The sequence below is a fragment of the Magallana gigas genome, chromosome 7, assembly GCF_963853765.1.
Source record: "Magallana gigas chromosome 7, xbMagGiga1.1, whole genome shotgun sequence".
Taxonomy (NCBI): domain Eukaryota; kingdom Metazoa; phylum Mollusca; class Bivalvia; order Ostreida; family Ostreidae; genus Magallana; species Magallana gigas.
Window position 1 is genome coordinate 9136707 of NC_088859.1, and position 14664 is coordinate 9151370.

The 14664-nt window shown below is 34.7% G+C and overlaps 1 protein-coding gene across 1 annotated transcript in view; it reads left to right on the top strand.

Moving 5' to 3' along the window:
* The window catches only part of LOC105345728 (receptor-type tyrosine-protein phosphatase epsilon), a 40232-nt gene that overhangs the window by 10626 nt on the left and 14942 nt on the right, over window positions 1–14664 (top strand). Inside the window, exons 6-8 of the mRNA XM_066067549.1 lie at window positions 102–236; window positions 543–674; window positions 845–943. Coding sequence (XP_065923621.1) covers window positions 102–236; window positions 543–674; window positions 845–943 — 366 coding nt within the window. The remainder of the gene's footprint in view (window positions 1–101; window positions 237–542; window positions 675–844; window positions 944–14664) is intronic.

Consider the following 14664-nt stretch of genomic DNA (forward strand, 5'->3'; position numbering starts at 1 on the left):
TATGATGAAAATCAATATTTAGTATAAATTCTAAATGTACAATCAATTGATAATTCCTTTGCCTTATAAAAAAAATAAAAGATATGCCTTCACATATTTAGCATGTCCACCGGGAAAATACGGTCCAGGATGTATAAATAGCTGTGCTTGTTTTAACAATGCAACATGTAACATAACAACTGGAAAATGTGACGCTGGATGTGAACTAGGATACACTGGGGATAAGTGCAATAAAAGTATGTAAAATATGTACATGTAGGTAGGTAATGTAGAAAAAAATTGTTAACGACGACAAGAGCTGAAATTTAAAATTTAGGTTTGAAAAGTCCTGTGTGATAATATCCTTTTAAAATTTGCTGAATTGATAGATAGATAGATAGATAGATAGATAGATAGATAGATAGATAGAGTTATATATATATATATATATATATATATATATATATATATATATATATATATATATATATATATATATATATATATATATATATATATATATATTATTATATATATATTGATATAAAATATGTTTTTTAAAGGCTGTGAAAATTTGGCAGATTGTAAGAGTCCTTGCAATGGACATTGTTTCAATAATGATCCTTGTAATACAACAAATGGACTTTGCTCTAGTGGATGTGCGCCAGGATATGTCGGAACGTTCTGCAACCGAAGTATGTTTTTATTTTTTTTTATACCTAATAAGTTGTCTGAATTAAAAAGATTTATTGGGGAATTTTGATTTCTTAGTTGAAAAAAAAAATTATAATGAAAATTGAAACATGATAACCTAATTTAATATCATCTACTTGAATTAGTATTAAAACGAGAACTTCTTTTAAAGCATGTGGTTTGGGAACATTTGGATTGAACTGTATGCAGAACTGTTCCTCTTTATGCAATGATAGTATATGTCACCATATTAACGGATCATGCAATGAAAGTAAGTAAATTTGATAACAATTGTATGTAAGTTTACAATTATCAAAATGCATCTATGACTTGATTTGAATAATTAAAACACTTTCTTTAAAGTCAACTTCGTAAAAATGTCTTAAAGTATTGTATTATAGTAAAATAAAAAAAGAAAGTAGTTTTAATTGGAAACTTTTAAAAAGGTTCCATGGCGCATATTGGGCCGGTGAAGGGAATTTAAAAGCATCGAAGTAATATTGTTACAGCCATTTTGCACTTTTACACTAGTTCTCTACATTAACTTTGAATCAGTATGCAAGGTGTCAGCCGATTAAACTCATATCAAACGAAAGTAGGATATCCCTTTATCCCATCTACTCCACAGTTGGGTTCTAAACAATAATAAGAAACAACTAGATACGATCTCGTTACGAGTAACGAGTAGGTCGTCTTCCGTTCAATTTTTAAACGATACGATTTAAATATCGATGCAATTTCAGATAACCACTCCATTTCCGATATTGTATACGATCGTCAATATCCTTCAAAATGCTTAACAAAGAGTTTTGTTTTTTCACATACAGCACATTTAAGATTAAAGATTTTAGTCCCCTAGAATCCCTTATTACGTCATGAATGGGTTTGGAAATGAGTTTTACCAACCTGATATTGTTACGATCAACAACTTTGTTTCTATATACATTACAAAATTTTAATCGTTTTTAAGTTATTTGTAATAGAGTTTACAAGGGTTGTGGCCCCTAATTTAAGAGGCCACCTCCTTTTTCTTGATTTCTTTGAAAATGTCTTAAGAATACTTACAGTTTTTGTTCTTACACCCATCTATAATTGTTATTCATTTTTGAGATACAAATGATTGAATATTTTAGGGGCCAGTCCTCTAGATCCTTAATGGGGACAGACATTGGTGTTTTGATTAATGGAATCGATTAGAATCATCAATGCAAGCATTTTCTCTTCTACAATGCCTAACAAAATATGTCTCCTTCTCTAGATATATTGCGTCAAAGTTTAAGTACTTTGGCCCCTAAAAATCCCTAAATACGTAATAAATGGGCGTGGCAATGATTTTACCTGAGAGATATTGTAACGATCAACAACTTTGCCTCTATAATGCATTACAAAATCTTTATCGTTTTTAAGTTATTTGTAATAGAGTTTACGAGTGTCTTGGCCAGCCCCTATTTCTTGATTTTGTTGGAAAGAGCTTTTGATCATCTACTACTTTTATTATACATGTCTTAATAAAATATCAACTCGTAAAAAGATATAGATCAAAACGTATGAAAATTTTGATTCGAAATTCGTACCTAATTTTCGTGCCTAGGCGAGTTAAAAGAACTGGCGCCACTGGCGCCAAAAAACTACTTTCTGCACACCTTCAAACTATAGACTACCTATCCTGAAAATGTCATATTCATATCTCTGATAGTCTCTGAGTTTATGTCTGCACAAAGTTGGTCGTAAAAACTTACAAAATCGTCCGTAAATCGGAACCGGAAGTATTTTAAAAATTTCAAAAAAAAACTTCTAGAATTATGACCACTGGCAATCATCTTTGAAAAAATGGTCGAAATCGGCCAAATAGTTTTCGAGATATCGCGTGCACAAAATTTGTGGGAAAAAATAATAATTTTTAGACACGATCTCGTTGCGAGCAACGAGGAGGTCTTCCGTCTGATTTTAGAAGAGGAAATGACTTTTCCTTTTATCTTCATCAACGAAACATATCAGGAAATGCAGATGTGATATTAAAGAGCGATGGATGAAGAATTATACACCCCGTTGGATCCCTAATTTGAAGGACCAGCCCCATTTTATTTCATTTTAAATAAGAGGTCTTTTGACCTAATAACACGTCCAATAACCTGTAATAAAAAGAAACCGAAGAAAAAAAGAGGGTCTCCCTTTGTAAACGGAAGACCCTAATAACAATAAGAATAGAAGGGTCTTCCGCTGAAGACGGAAGACCCTAATAATAAAAGACTGTTTTTGTCTAAATCTTAATTGAAGAGTTTTTTTCAACTTGAACTTTAGTCCAACAACCATTTTATGTTGAATATTTCAGTTAGAAAATTAAATAAAAAGGAGAGAAAGAAATAGAGAGAAAGAACAAAATTTGGCTCCGGCGAGATTAGAACACACAGCCTTTGCAGGTGTCTCAAAACATGGCTGACGCAAAATAATTCTCGAATTTGTCTTTGAATTTGGGGCGTTTCCGCCTGGGAGAAAACTGAGTTTTTGTATGAGATGAAAAACAACGTGTGTGATGTCTGACTATTCAGGTTTGGTAACAGTGCGAGGTCATTTGAAATATTGATGCGTGTTTGTGTCTGGACGGGGGTGTAAAGACCTGAGCTTGATTTTCGTCGTAAATAAATCGAAAATAGAATTTTGAGGTGTGGATCTCGGATTCGGTCATTACATGTAGTACAGTAATCTAGAATTGAACTAGGTTGAAAATAAAGGTTCAAGATGAAAGATCCAGTAAAATCAGGCCAGAAAAACTAAATTATTTTGTGAATAGGAGGAGGGGGGGGGGGGGTCGGTGCGTGTACTGTGTAAATTTAATTTCCCAGTATAGGCAATAAGCGCCGTTTAATCTCAGGAATTTCGTCTTGATTGTTCAATCCGCTGCATATTTGGCAGAAAATGAGAATGGTGTCCGAGGTTCATTTTCACGAATTTTCATTAGGATTGAATGAAGGGCTTGAGATTTATGATTTTTTTTTTGCAGTACATGTCAATCACGACAATTGAAACTCAAATGCCAAAAACTTCATAACTCTGTTAATAATGAACGAATTGGTCTGGTAATTAGTACAGTAATCTAGAATGGTACTTAATTGAAATTAAAGGCCCAAGATCAAAGACCAAGGAAAATCGGGCCAGAAAAACTTAATGATTTTATGGGGGGGGGGGTGTCGGTCGGTGACTTCTATATTAAACGTAGAATATTAAATTCTTAATATCACAAATAACACAATTTCTAAACAAATACATCTGTTAGAACAATGTATAAGCGTTGTTTGAAAGATGTAACTATTGATTTTTTAACATCTGTTTATGTTAGGCTCAAACACTCATAAACGGCTGGTCAGTTTTCAAACCTTGTCGCAGTCACCCGTTCGTTTGTATAGTTACGTGTATAAACTTTGGAGGTTTTTCTTAATCCCAGACAGGCAACATATATGTATCAGTATATAGACATGCACAACAAAGGAAAATGTCCACCATCTTTAATAAAAATGATTTTTTAGCGTTGACTTCCAATCAGTATGAAGACAATCATTAAAAATTGAATTTCAAATTATTTGAATCCAAAGACATTATCCTGGAACTTGAAATAAATACATGTATACTTTTTGGACGCCAATGTTCATTTAGCCTCTATCCAATTTACTGCATGTTACCTGTACTAGTTCTTATTTAAATGCTAAAACATTTGTACTTTAGAGAGAGAGAGAGAGAGAGAGAGAGAGAGAGAGATTTTCTAGTTTTTTCTATAGTGTTTAGGGAATCAGTATATTAGCAACGTATGTCAATAAACACATTTATATACATGCATGCGTGTATCTATATAACTATGTGAAAAAATACTAATCAGTCCTCCTTTTAAGGTCATGTTGAATACTTACTTAAACGTGGGTGCATTGCTAAATATTGTGTGTGTCATTGAGATGGCGGCATTTCTTTGATGCCGGCAAAGCGACCCAGCGTACTGCAGGGGTACTTTGGCGGCACGTCTTTGATGCCTGCGATGCGAAGAGCGTTTGAATTTAGCGAACTGCTGACAGAAACAAGCTATCTATTTGTAATTAAAAAAGCCGCTATTATTTCTATATATAATCAATATAAAACGGAAAACATTAAAATCCATCATTTTAAAGATAAAATCGTTAAACAAAACAAAATTAAGAAAATGTCTTTGATACCGGCAATGCGACGAGCGTCTAAATTAAGAGAGCTGCTGACAGAAAAGAGCTCCATATTTGTACTGAAAAAAGCCGCTATTATTTTTAATTATGACAAAAATAAAACGAAAAACATTTAAAGCCATCATTTTAAAGACGAAATCATTAATCAAAACACAATTAAGAGAGAAAAACATTCGGCACTCAAGGACTGAACCCGGGTCGTCTGGGCACAAGTACTCTAACGACTGAGCTACGCGGACCTTCGCTTCAGGATTTTGGGGTCCAAAATCTCATGAATGCGTGGATCGATTTTAAAACAAATTTCATATTTGGAAGTTTTGAGGGCGTTTTTATCGAATGAAATAATAAAAAAAATTCAAATCCCAAAAATTGAAAAATTAAGGTTTTTCATTTCCTTCCGGTGACGACCGGAAGTAACGGCAGACGTTCGGATATGCGTAGTACACTGCGGCTGGACACTTTCTATCATCCCTGAAAATTTAATAGTTCTATCTTAAATACTTTTGGAGAAAACTCGTGAACAAGCAAAACCATAAAATTTTTAATATCTCGGGACCGGAAGTGACGACCAAAAAAATCCCACGTATTTTTCTTACAAATTTTGTCATGAACAAGATCTAAAAGTTTTATCAAAATCGGCTGAAGCGTTTTTGAGAATACGTGGGAGAAAAAAAAAAAGAATAATAACTAGACACCATCTCGTTGCGAGCAACGAAGAGGTCTTCCGTCCGATTTTTAGAAGAGGAAATGACCTTGCCTTTTATCTTCATCAACGAAACATATCAGGAAATGCAGATGTGATCTTAAAGAGCCATGGATGAAGAATTATACACCCCGTTGGATCCCTAATTTGAAGGACCAGCCCCATTTTATTTCATATTAAATAAGAGATCTTTTGACCTAATAACACGTCTAATAACCTGTTATAAAAAGAAACCGAAGAAAAAAAAGAGGGTCTTCCTTTGTAAACGGAAGACCCTAATAACAATAAGAATATAAGGGTCTTCCGCTGAAGACGGAAGACCCTAATAATAAAAGACAGTTTTTGTCAAAATCTTAATTGAAGAGTGTTTTTCAACTTGAACTTTAGTCCAACAACCCTTTTATGTTGAATATTTTAGCTAGAAAATTAAATAAAAAGGAGAAAAAGAAATAGAGAGAAAGAACAAATCTTGGCTCTGGCGGGATTAGAACACACAGCCTTTGCAGGTGTCTCAAAACATGGCTGACGCAAAATAATTCCCGAATTTGTCTTTGAATTTGGGGCGTTTCCGCTCCGGAGAAGAGCTGAGTTTTTGTATGAGATGAAAAACAACGTGTAAGATGTCTGACTATTCAGGTTTGGTAACAGTGCGAGGTCATTTGAAATATTGATGCGTGTTTGTGTCTGGAGGGGGATGAAAAGACCTGAGCTTGATTTTCGTCGTAAATAAATCGAAAATAAAATTTTGAGGTGTGGATCTCGGATTCGGTCATTACATGTAGTACAGTAATCTAGAATTGAACTAGGTTGAAAATAAAGGTTCAAGATGAAAGATCCAGTAAAATCAGGCCAAAAAAACTAAATTGTTTTGTGAATGGGAGGAGGGGGGGGGAGTCGGTGCGTGACTGTGTAAATTTAATTTCCCAGTATAGGCAATAAGCGCCGTTTAATCTCAGGAATTTCGTCTTGATTGTTCAATCCGCTGCATATTTGGCAGAAAATAAGAATGGTGTCCGAGGTTCATTTTCACGAATTTTCATTAGGATTGAGTGAAGGGCTTGGGAGTTATGAATTTTTTACAGTACATGTCAATCACGACAATTGAAACTCAAATGCCAAAAACTTCATAACTCTGTTAATAATGAACGGATTGGTCTGGTAATTAGTACAGTAATCTAAAATGGTAATTAGTTGAAATTAAAGGCCCAAGATCAAAGATCAAGGAAAATCGGGCCAGAAAAACTAAATGATTATATGAATTGGGGAGGGGGGGGTCGGTCGGTGACTTCTATATTAAACGTAAAATATTAAATTCTAAATATCACAAATAACACAATTTCTAAAAAAAATACATATGTTAGAACAATGTATAAGCGTTGTTTGAAAGATGTAACTATTGATTTTTTAACATCTGTTTATCTTAGGCTCAAACACTCATAAACGGCTGATCAGTTTTCAAACCTTGTCGCAGTCACCCGTTCGTTTGTATAGTTACGTGTATAAACTTTGGAGGTTTTTCTTAATCCCAGACAGGCAACAGATTTGTATCAGTATAAAGACATGCACAAAAAAGGGAAAAGACCACCATCTTTAAAAAAATTACTTTTTAGCGTTGACTTCCAATCAGTATGAAGACAATCATTAAACAACGAATTTCAAATCATTTGAATCCATAGACATTATCCCGTAACTTGAAATAAATACATGTATAATTTTTGGACGCCAATGTACATTTAGCCTCTATCCAATTTACTGCATGTTACCTGTACTAGTTCTTATTTAAATGCTAAAACATTGTACTTTAAAGAGAGAGAGAGAGAGAGAGAGAGAGAGAGAGAGAGAGAGAGAGAGAGAGAGAGAGAGAGAGATATTTTCTATTTTTTTTATATAGTGTTTAGGGAATCAGTATATTAGCAACGTATGTCAATAAACACATTTATATACATGCATGCGGGTATCTATATATGTGAATAAATACTAATCAGTCCTCCTTTTAAGGTAATGTTGAATACTTATTTAAACGTGGGTGCATTGCTAAATATTGTGTGTGTCATTGAGATGGCGGCATTTCTTTGATGCCGGCAAAGCGACCCAGCGCACTGCAGGGGTACTTTGGCGGCACGTCTTTGATGCCTGCGATGCGACGAGCGTTTGAATTTAGCGAACTGCTGACAGAAACAAGCTATCTATTTGTAATTTAAAAAAGCCGCTACTATTTCTATATATAATAAATATGAAACGGAAAACATTAAAATCCATCATTTTAAAGATAAAATCGTTAAACAAAACAAAATTAAGAAAAAACCAACATTTGGCATGTCTTTGATACCGGCAATGCGACGAGCGTCTATTTAGAGAGCTGCTGACAGAAAAGAGCTCCATATTTGTACTGAAAAAAGCCGCTATTATTTTTAATTATGACAAAAACAAAACGAAAAACATTCAAATCCATCATTTTAAAGACGAAATCATTAATCAAAACATAAATAAGAGAGAAAAAACATTCGGCACCCAGGGATTGAACCCGGGTCGTCTGGGCACATGTCCAACACTCTAACGACTGAGCTACGCGGACCTTCGCTTCAGGATTTTGGGGTCCAAATTCTCAAGAATGCGTCGATCGATTTTAAAACAAATTTCATATTTAGAAGTTTTGAGGGCGTCTCTATCGAATGAAATTATAAAAAAAATTCAAATCCCAAATATTGAAAAATTAAGGTTTTTCATTTCCTTCCAGTGACGACCGGAAGTGACGGCAGACGTTCGGATATGCGTAGTACATTGCGGCTGGACACTTTCTACCATCCCTGAAAATTTTAAAGTTCTATCTTAAATACTTTTGGAGAAAACTTGTGAACAAGCAAAAACATAAAATCTTTAATATCTCGAGACCGGAAGTGACGACCAAAAAAATCCCACGTACTTTTCTTACAAATTTTGTCATAAACGAGATCTGAAAGTTTTATCAAAATCGGCTGAAGCATTTTTGAGAAAACGTGGGAGAAAAAAAAAAAAGAATAATAATAATAGAGGAAAAGAAACAAAGCAAAAACAATAAGGTCTTCCGTTGGAAACGGAAGACCTTAATAATAGAGGAAAAGAAACAAAGCAATAACAATAAGGTCTTCCGTTGGAAACGGAAGACCTTAACTAGATACGATCTCGTTACGAGTAACGAAGAGGTCTTCCGTCCGATTTTTAGAAGAGGAAATGACCTTGCCTTTTATCTTCATCAACGAAACATATCAGGAAATGCAGATGTGATCTTAAAGAGCCATGGATGAAGAATTATACACCCCGTTGGATCCCTAATTTGAAGGACCAGCCCCATTTTATTTCATATTAAATAAGAGATCTTTTGACCTAATAACACGTCTAATAACCTGTTATAAAAAGAAACCGAAGAAAAAAAAGAGGGTCTTCCTTTGTAAACGGAAGACCCTAATAACAATAAGAATATAAGGGTCTTCCGCTGAAGACGGAAGACCCTAATAATAAAAGACAGTTTTTGTCAAAATCTTAATTGAAGAGTGTTTTTCAACTTGAACTTTAGTCCAACAACCCTTTTATGTTGAATATTTTAGCTAGAAAATTAAATAAAAAGGAGAAAAAGAAATAGAGAGAAAGAACAAATCTTGGCTCTGGCGGGATTAGAACACACAGCCTTTGCAGGTGTCTCAAAACATGGCTGACGCAAAATAATTCCCGAATTTGTCTTTGAATTTGGGGCGTTTCCGCTCCGGAGAAGAGCTGAGTTTTTGTATGAGATGAAAAACAACGTGTAAGATGTCTGACTATTCAGGTTTGGTAACAGTGCGAGGTCATTTGAAATATTGATGCGTGTTTGTGTCTGGAGGGGGATGAAAAGACCTGAGCTTGATTTTCGTCGTAAATAAATCGAAAATAAAATTTTGAGGTGTGGATCTCGGATTCGGTCATTACATGTAGTACAGTAATCTAGAATTGAACTAGGTTGAAAATAAAGGTTCAAGATGAAAGATCCAGTAAAATCAGGCCAAAAAAAACTAAATTGTTTTGTGAATGGGAGGAGGGGGGGGGGAGTCGGTGCGTGACTGTGTAAATTTAATTTCCCAGTATAGGCAATAAGCGCCGTTTAATCTCAGGAATTTCGTCTTGATTGTTCAATCCGCTGCATATTTGGCAGAAAATAAGAATGGTGTCCGAGGTTCATTTTCACGAATTTTCATTAGGATTGAGTGAAGGGCTTGGGAGTTATGAATTTTTTACAGTACATGTCAATCACGACAATTGAAACTCAAATGCCAAAAACTTCATAACTCTGTTAATAATGAACGGATTGGTCTGGTAATTAGTACAGTAATCTAAAATGGTAATTAGTTGAAATTAAAGGCCCAAGATCAAAGATCAAGGAAAATCGGGCCAGAAAAACTAAATGATTATATGAATTGGGGAGGGGGGGGGGGTCGGTCGGTGACTTCTATATTAAACGTAAAATATTAAATTCTAAATATCACAAATAACACAATTTCTAAAAAAAATACATATGTTAGAACAATGTATAAGCGTTGTTTGAAAGATGTAACTATTGATTTTTTAACATCTGTTTATCTTAGGCTCAAACACTCATAAACGGCTGATCAGTTTTCAAACCTTGTCGCAGTCACCCGTTCGTTTGTATAGTTACGTGTATAAACTTTGGAGGTTTTTCTTAATCCCAGACAGGCAACAGATTTGTATCAGTATAAAGACATGCACAAAAAAGGGAAAAGACCACCATCTTTAAAAAAATTACTTTTTAGCGTTGACTTCCAATCAGTATGAAGACAATCATTAAACAACGAATTTCAAATCATTTGAATCCATAGACATTATCCCGTAACTTGAAATAAATACATGTATAATTTTTGGACGCCAATGTACATTTAGCCTCTATCCAATTTACTGCATGTTACCTGTACTAGTTCTTATTTAAATGCTAAAACATTGTACTTTAAAGAGAGAGAGAGAGAGAGAGAGAGAGAGAGAGAGAGAGAGAGAGAGAGAGAGAGAGAGAGAGAGAGAGAGAGAGATATTTTCTATTTTTTTTATATAGTGTTTAGGGAATCAGTATATTAGCAACGTATGTCAATAAACACATTTATATACATGCATGCGGGTATCTATATATGTGAATAAATACTAATCAGTCCTCCTTTTAAGGTAATGTTGAATACTTATTTAAACGTGGGTGCATTGCTAAATATTGTGTGTGTCATTGAGATGGCGGCATTTCTTTGATGCCGGCAAAGCGACCCAACGCACTGCAGGGGTACTTTGGCGGCACGTCTTTGATGCCTGCGATGCGACGAGCGTTTGAATTTAGCGAACTGCTGACAGAAACAAGCTATCTATTTGTAATTTAAAAAAGCCGCTACTATTTCTATATATAATAAATATAAAACGGAAAACATTAAAATCCATCATTTTAAAGATAAAATCGTTAAACAAAACAAAATTAAGAAAAAACCAACATTTGGCATGTCTTTGATACCGGCAATGCGACGAGCGTCTATTTAGAGAGCTGCTGACAGAAAAGAGCTCCATATTTGTACTGAAAAAAGCCGCTATTATTTTTAATTATGACAAAAACAAAACGAAAAACATTCAAATCCATCATTTTAAAGACGAAATCATTAATCAAAACATAAATAAGAGAGAAAAAACATTCGGCACTCAGGGATTGAACCCGGGTCGTCTGGGCACATGTCCAACACTCTAACGACTGAGCTACGCGGACCTTCGCTTCAGGATTTTGGGGTCCAAAATCTCAAGAATGCGTCGATCGATTTTAAAACAAATTTCATATTTAGAAGTTTTGAGGGCGTCTCTATCGAATGAAATTATAAAAAAAATTCAAATCCCAAATATTGAAAAATTAAGGTTTTTCATTTCCTTCCAGTGACGACCGGAAGTGACGGCAGACGTTCGGATATGCGTAGTACATTGCGGCTGGACACTTTCTACCATCCCTGAAAATTTTAAAGTTCTATCTTAAATACTTTTGGAGAAAACTTGTGAACAAGCAAAAACATAAAATCTTTAATATCTCGAGACCGGAAGTGACGACCAAAAAAATCCCACGTACTTTTCTTACAAATTTTGTCATAAACGAGATCTGAAAGTTTTATCAAAATCGGCTGAAGCATTTTTGAGAAAACGTGGGAGAAAAAAAAAAAAGAATAATAATAATAGAGGAAAAGAAACAAAGCAAAAACAATAAGGTCTTCCGTTGGAAACGGAAGACCTTAATAATAGAGGAAAAGAAACAAAGCAATAACAATAAGGTCTTCCGTTGGAAACGGAAGACCTTAACTAGATACGATCTCGTTACGAGTAACGAAGAGGTCTTCCGTCCGATTTTTAGAAGAGGAAATGACCTTGCCTTTTATCTTCATCAACGAAACATATCAGGAAATGCAGATGTGATCTTAAAGAGCCATGGATGAAGAATTATACACCCCGTTGGATCCCTAATTTGAAGGACCAGCCCCATTTTATTTCATATTAAATAAGAGATCTTTTGACCTAATAACACGTCTAATAACCTGTTATAAAAAGAAACCGAAGAAAAAAAAGAGGGTCTTCCTTTGTAAACGGAAGACCCTAATAACAATAAGAATATAAGGGTCTTCCGCTGAAGACGGAAGACCCTAATAATAAAAGACAGTTTTTGTCAAAATCTTAATTGAAGAGTGTTTTTCAACTTGAACTTTAGTCCAACAACCCTTTTATGTTGAATATTTTAGCTAGAAAATTAAATAAAAAGGAGAAAAAGAAATAGAGAGAAAGAACAAATCTTGGCTCTGGCGGGATTAGAACACACAGCCTTTGCAGGTGTCTCAAAACATGGCTGACGCAAAATAATTCCCGAATTTGTCTTTGAATTTGGGGCGTTTCCGCTCCGGAGAAGAGCTGAGTTTTTGTATGAGATGAAAAACAACGTGTAAGATGTCTGACTATTCAGGTTTGGTAACAGTGCGAGGTCATTTGAAATATTGATGCGTGTTTGTGTCTGGAGGGGGATGAAAAGACCTGAGCTTGATTTTCGTCGTAAATAAATCGAAAATAAAATTTTGAGGTGTGGATCTCGGATTCGGTCATTACATGTAGTACAGTAATCTAGAATTGAACTAGGTTGAAAATAAAGGTTCAAGATGAAAGATCCAGTAAAATCAGGCCAAAAAAAACTAAATTGTTTTGTGAATGGGAGGAGGGGGGGGGGAGTCGGTGCGTGACTGTGTAAATTTAATTTCCCAGTATAGGCAATAAGCGCCGTTTAATCTCAGGAATTTCGTCTTGATTGTTCAATCCGCTGCATATTTGGCAGAAAATAAGAATGGTGTCCGAGGTTCATTTTCACGAATTTTCATTAGGATTGAGTGAAGGGCTTGGGAGTTATGAATTTTTTACAGTACATGTCAATCACGACAATTGAAACTCAAATGCCAAAAACTTCATAACTCTGTTAATAATGAACGGATTGGTCTGGTAATTAGTACAGTAATCTAAAATGGTAATTAGTTGAAATTAAAGGCCCAAGATCAAAGATCAAGGAAAATCGGGCCAGAAAAACTAAATGATTATATGAATTGGGGAGGGGGGGGGGGGTCGGTCGGTGACTTCTATATTAAACGTAAAATATTAAATTCTAAATATCACAAATAACACAATTTCTAAAAAAAATACATATGTTAGAACAATGTATAAGCGTTGTTTGAAAGATGTAACTATTGATTTTTTAACATCTGTTTATCTTAGGCTCAAACACTCATAAACGGCTGATCAGTTTTCAAACCTTGTCGCAGTCACCCGTTCGTTTGTATAGTTACGTGTATAAACTTTGGAGGTTTTTCTTAATCCCAGACAGGCAACAGATTTGTATCAGTATAAAGACATGCACAAAAAAGGGAAAAGACCACCATCTTTAAAAAAATTACTTTTTAGCGTTGACTTCCAATCAGTATGAAGACAATCATTAAACAACGAATTTCAAATCATTTGAATCCATAGACATTATCCCGTAACTTGAAATAAATACATGTATAATTTTTGGACGCCAATGTACATTTAGCCTCTATCCAATTTACTGCATGTTACCTGTACTAGTTCTTATTTAAATGCTAAAACATTGTACTTTAAAGAGAGAGAGAGAGAGAGAGAGAGAGAGAGAGAGAGAGAGAGAGAGAGAGAGAGAGAGAGAGAGAGAGAGAGAGAGATATTTTCTATTTTTTTTATATAGTGTTTAGGGAATCAGTATATTAGCAACGTATGTCAATAAACACATTTATATACATGCATGCGGGTATCTATATATGTGAATAAATACTAATCAGTCCTCCTTTTAAGGTAATGTTGAATACTTATTTAAACGTGGGTGCATTGCTAAATATTGTGTGTGTCATTGAGATGGCGGCATTTCTTTGATGCCGGCAAAGCGACCCAACGCACTGCAGGGGTACTTTGGCGGCACGTCTTTGATGCCTGCGATGCGACGAGCGTTTGAATTTAGCGAACTGCTGACAGAAACAAGCTATCTATTTGTAATTTAAAAAAGCCGCTACTATTTCTATATATAATAAATATAAAACGGAAAACATTAAAATCCATCATTTTAAAGATAAAATCGTTAAACAAAACAAAATTAAGAAAAAACCAACATTTGGCATGTCTTTGATACCGGCAATGCGACGAGCGTCTATTTAGAGAGCTGCTGACAGAAAAGAGCTCCATATTTGTACTGAAAAAAGCCGCTATTATTTTTAATTATGACAAAAACAAAACGAAAAACATTCAAATCCATCATTTTAAAGACGAAATCATTAATCAAAACATAAATAAGAGAGAAAAAACATTCGGCACTCAGGGATTGAACCCGGGTCGTCTGGGCACATGTCCAACACTCTAACGACTGAGCTACGCGGACCTTCGCTTCAGGATTTTGGGGTCCAAAATCTCAAGAATGCGTCGATCGATTTTAAAACAAATTTCATATTTAGAAGTTTTGAGGGCGTCTCTATCGAATGAAATTATAAAAAAAATTCAAATCCCAAATATTGAAAAATTAAG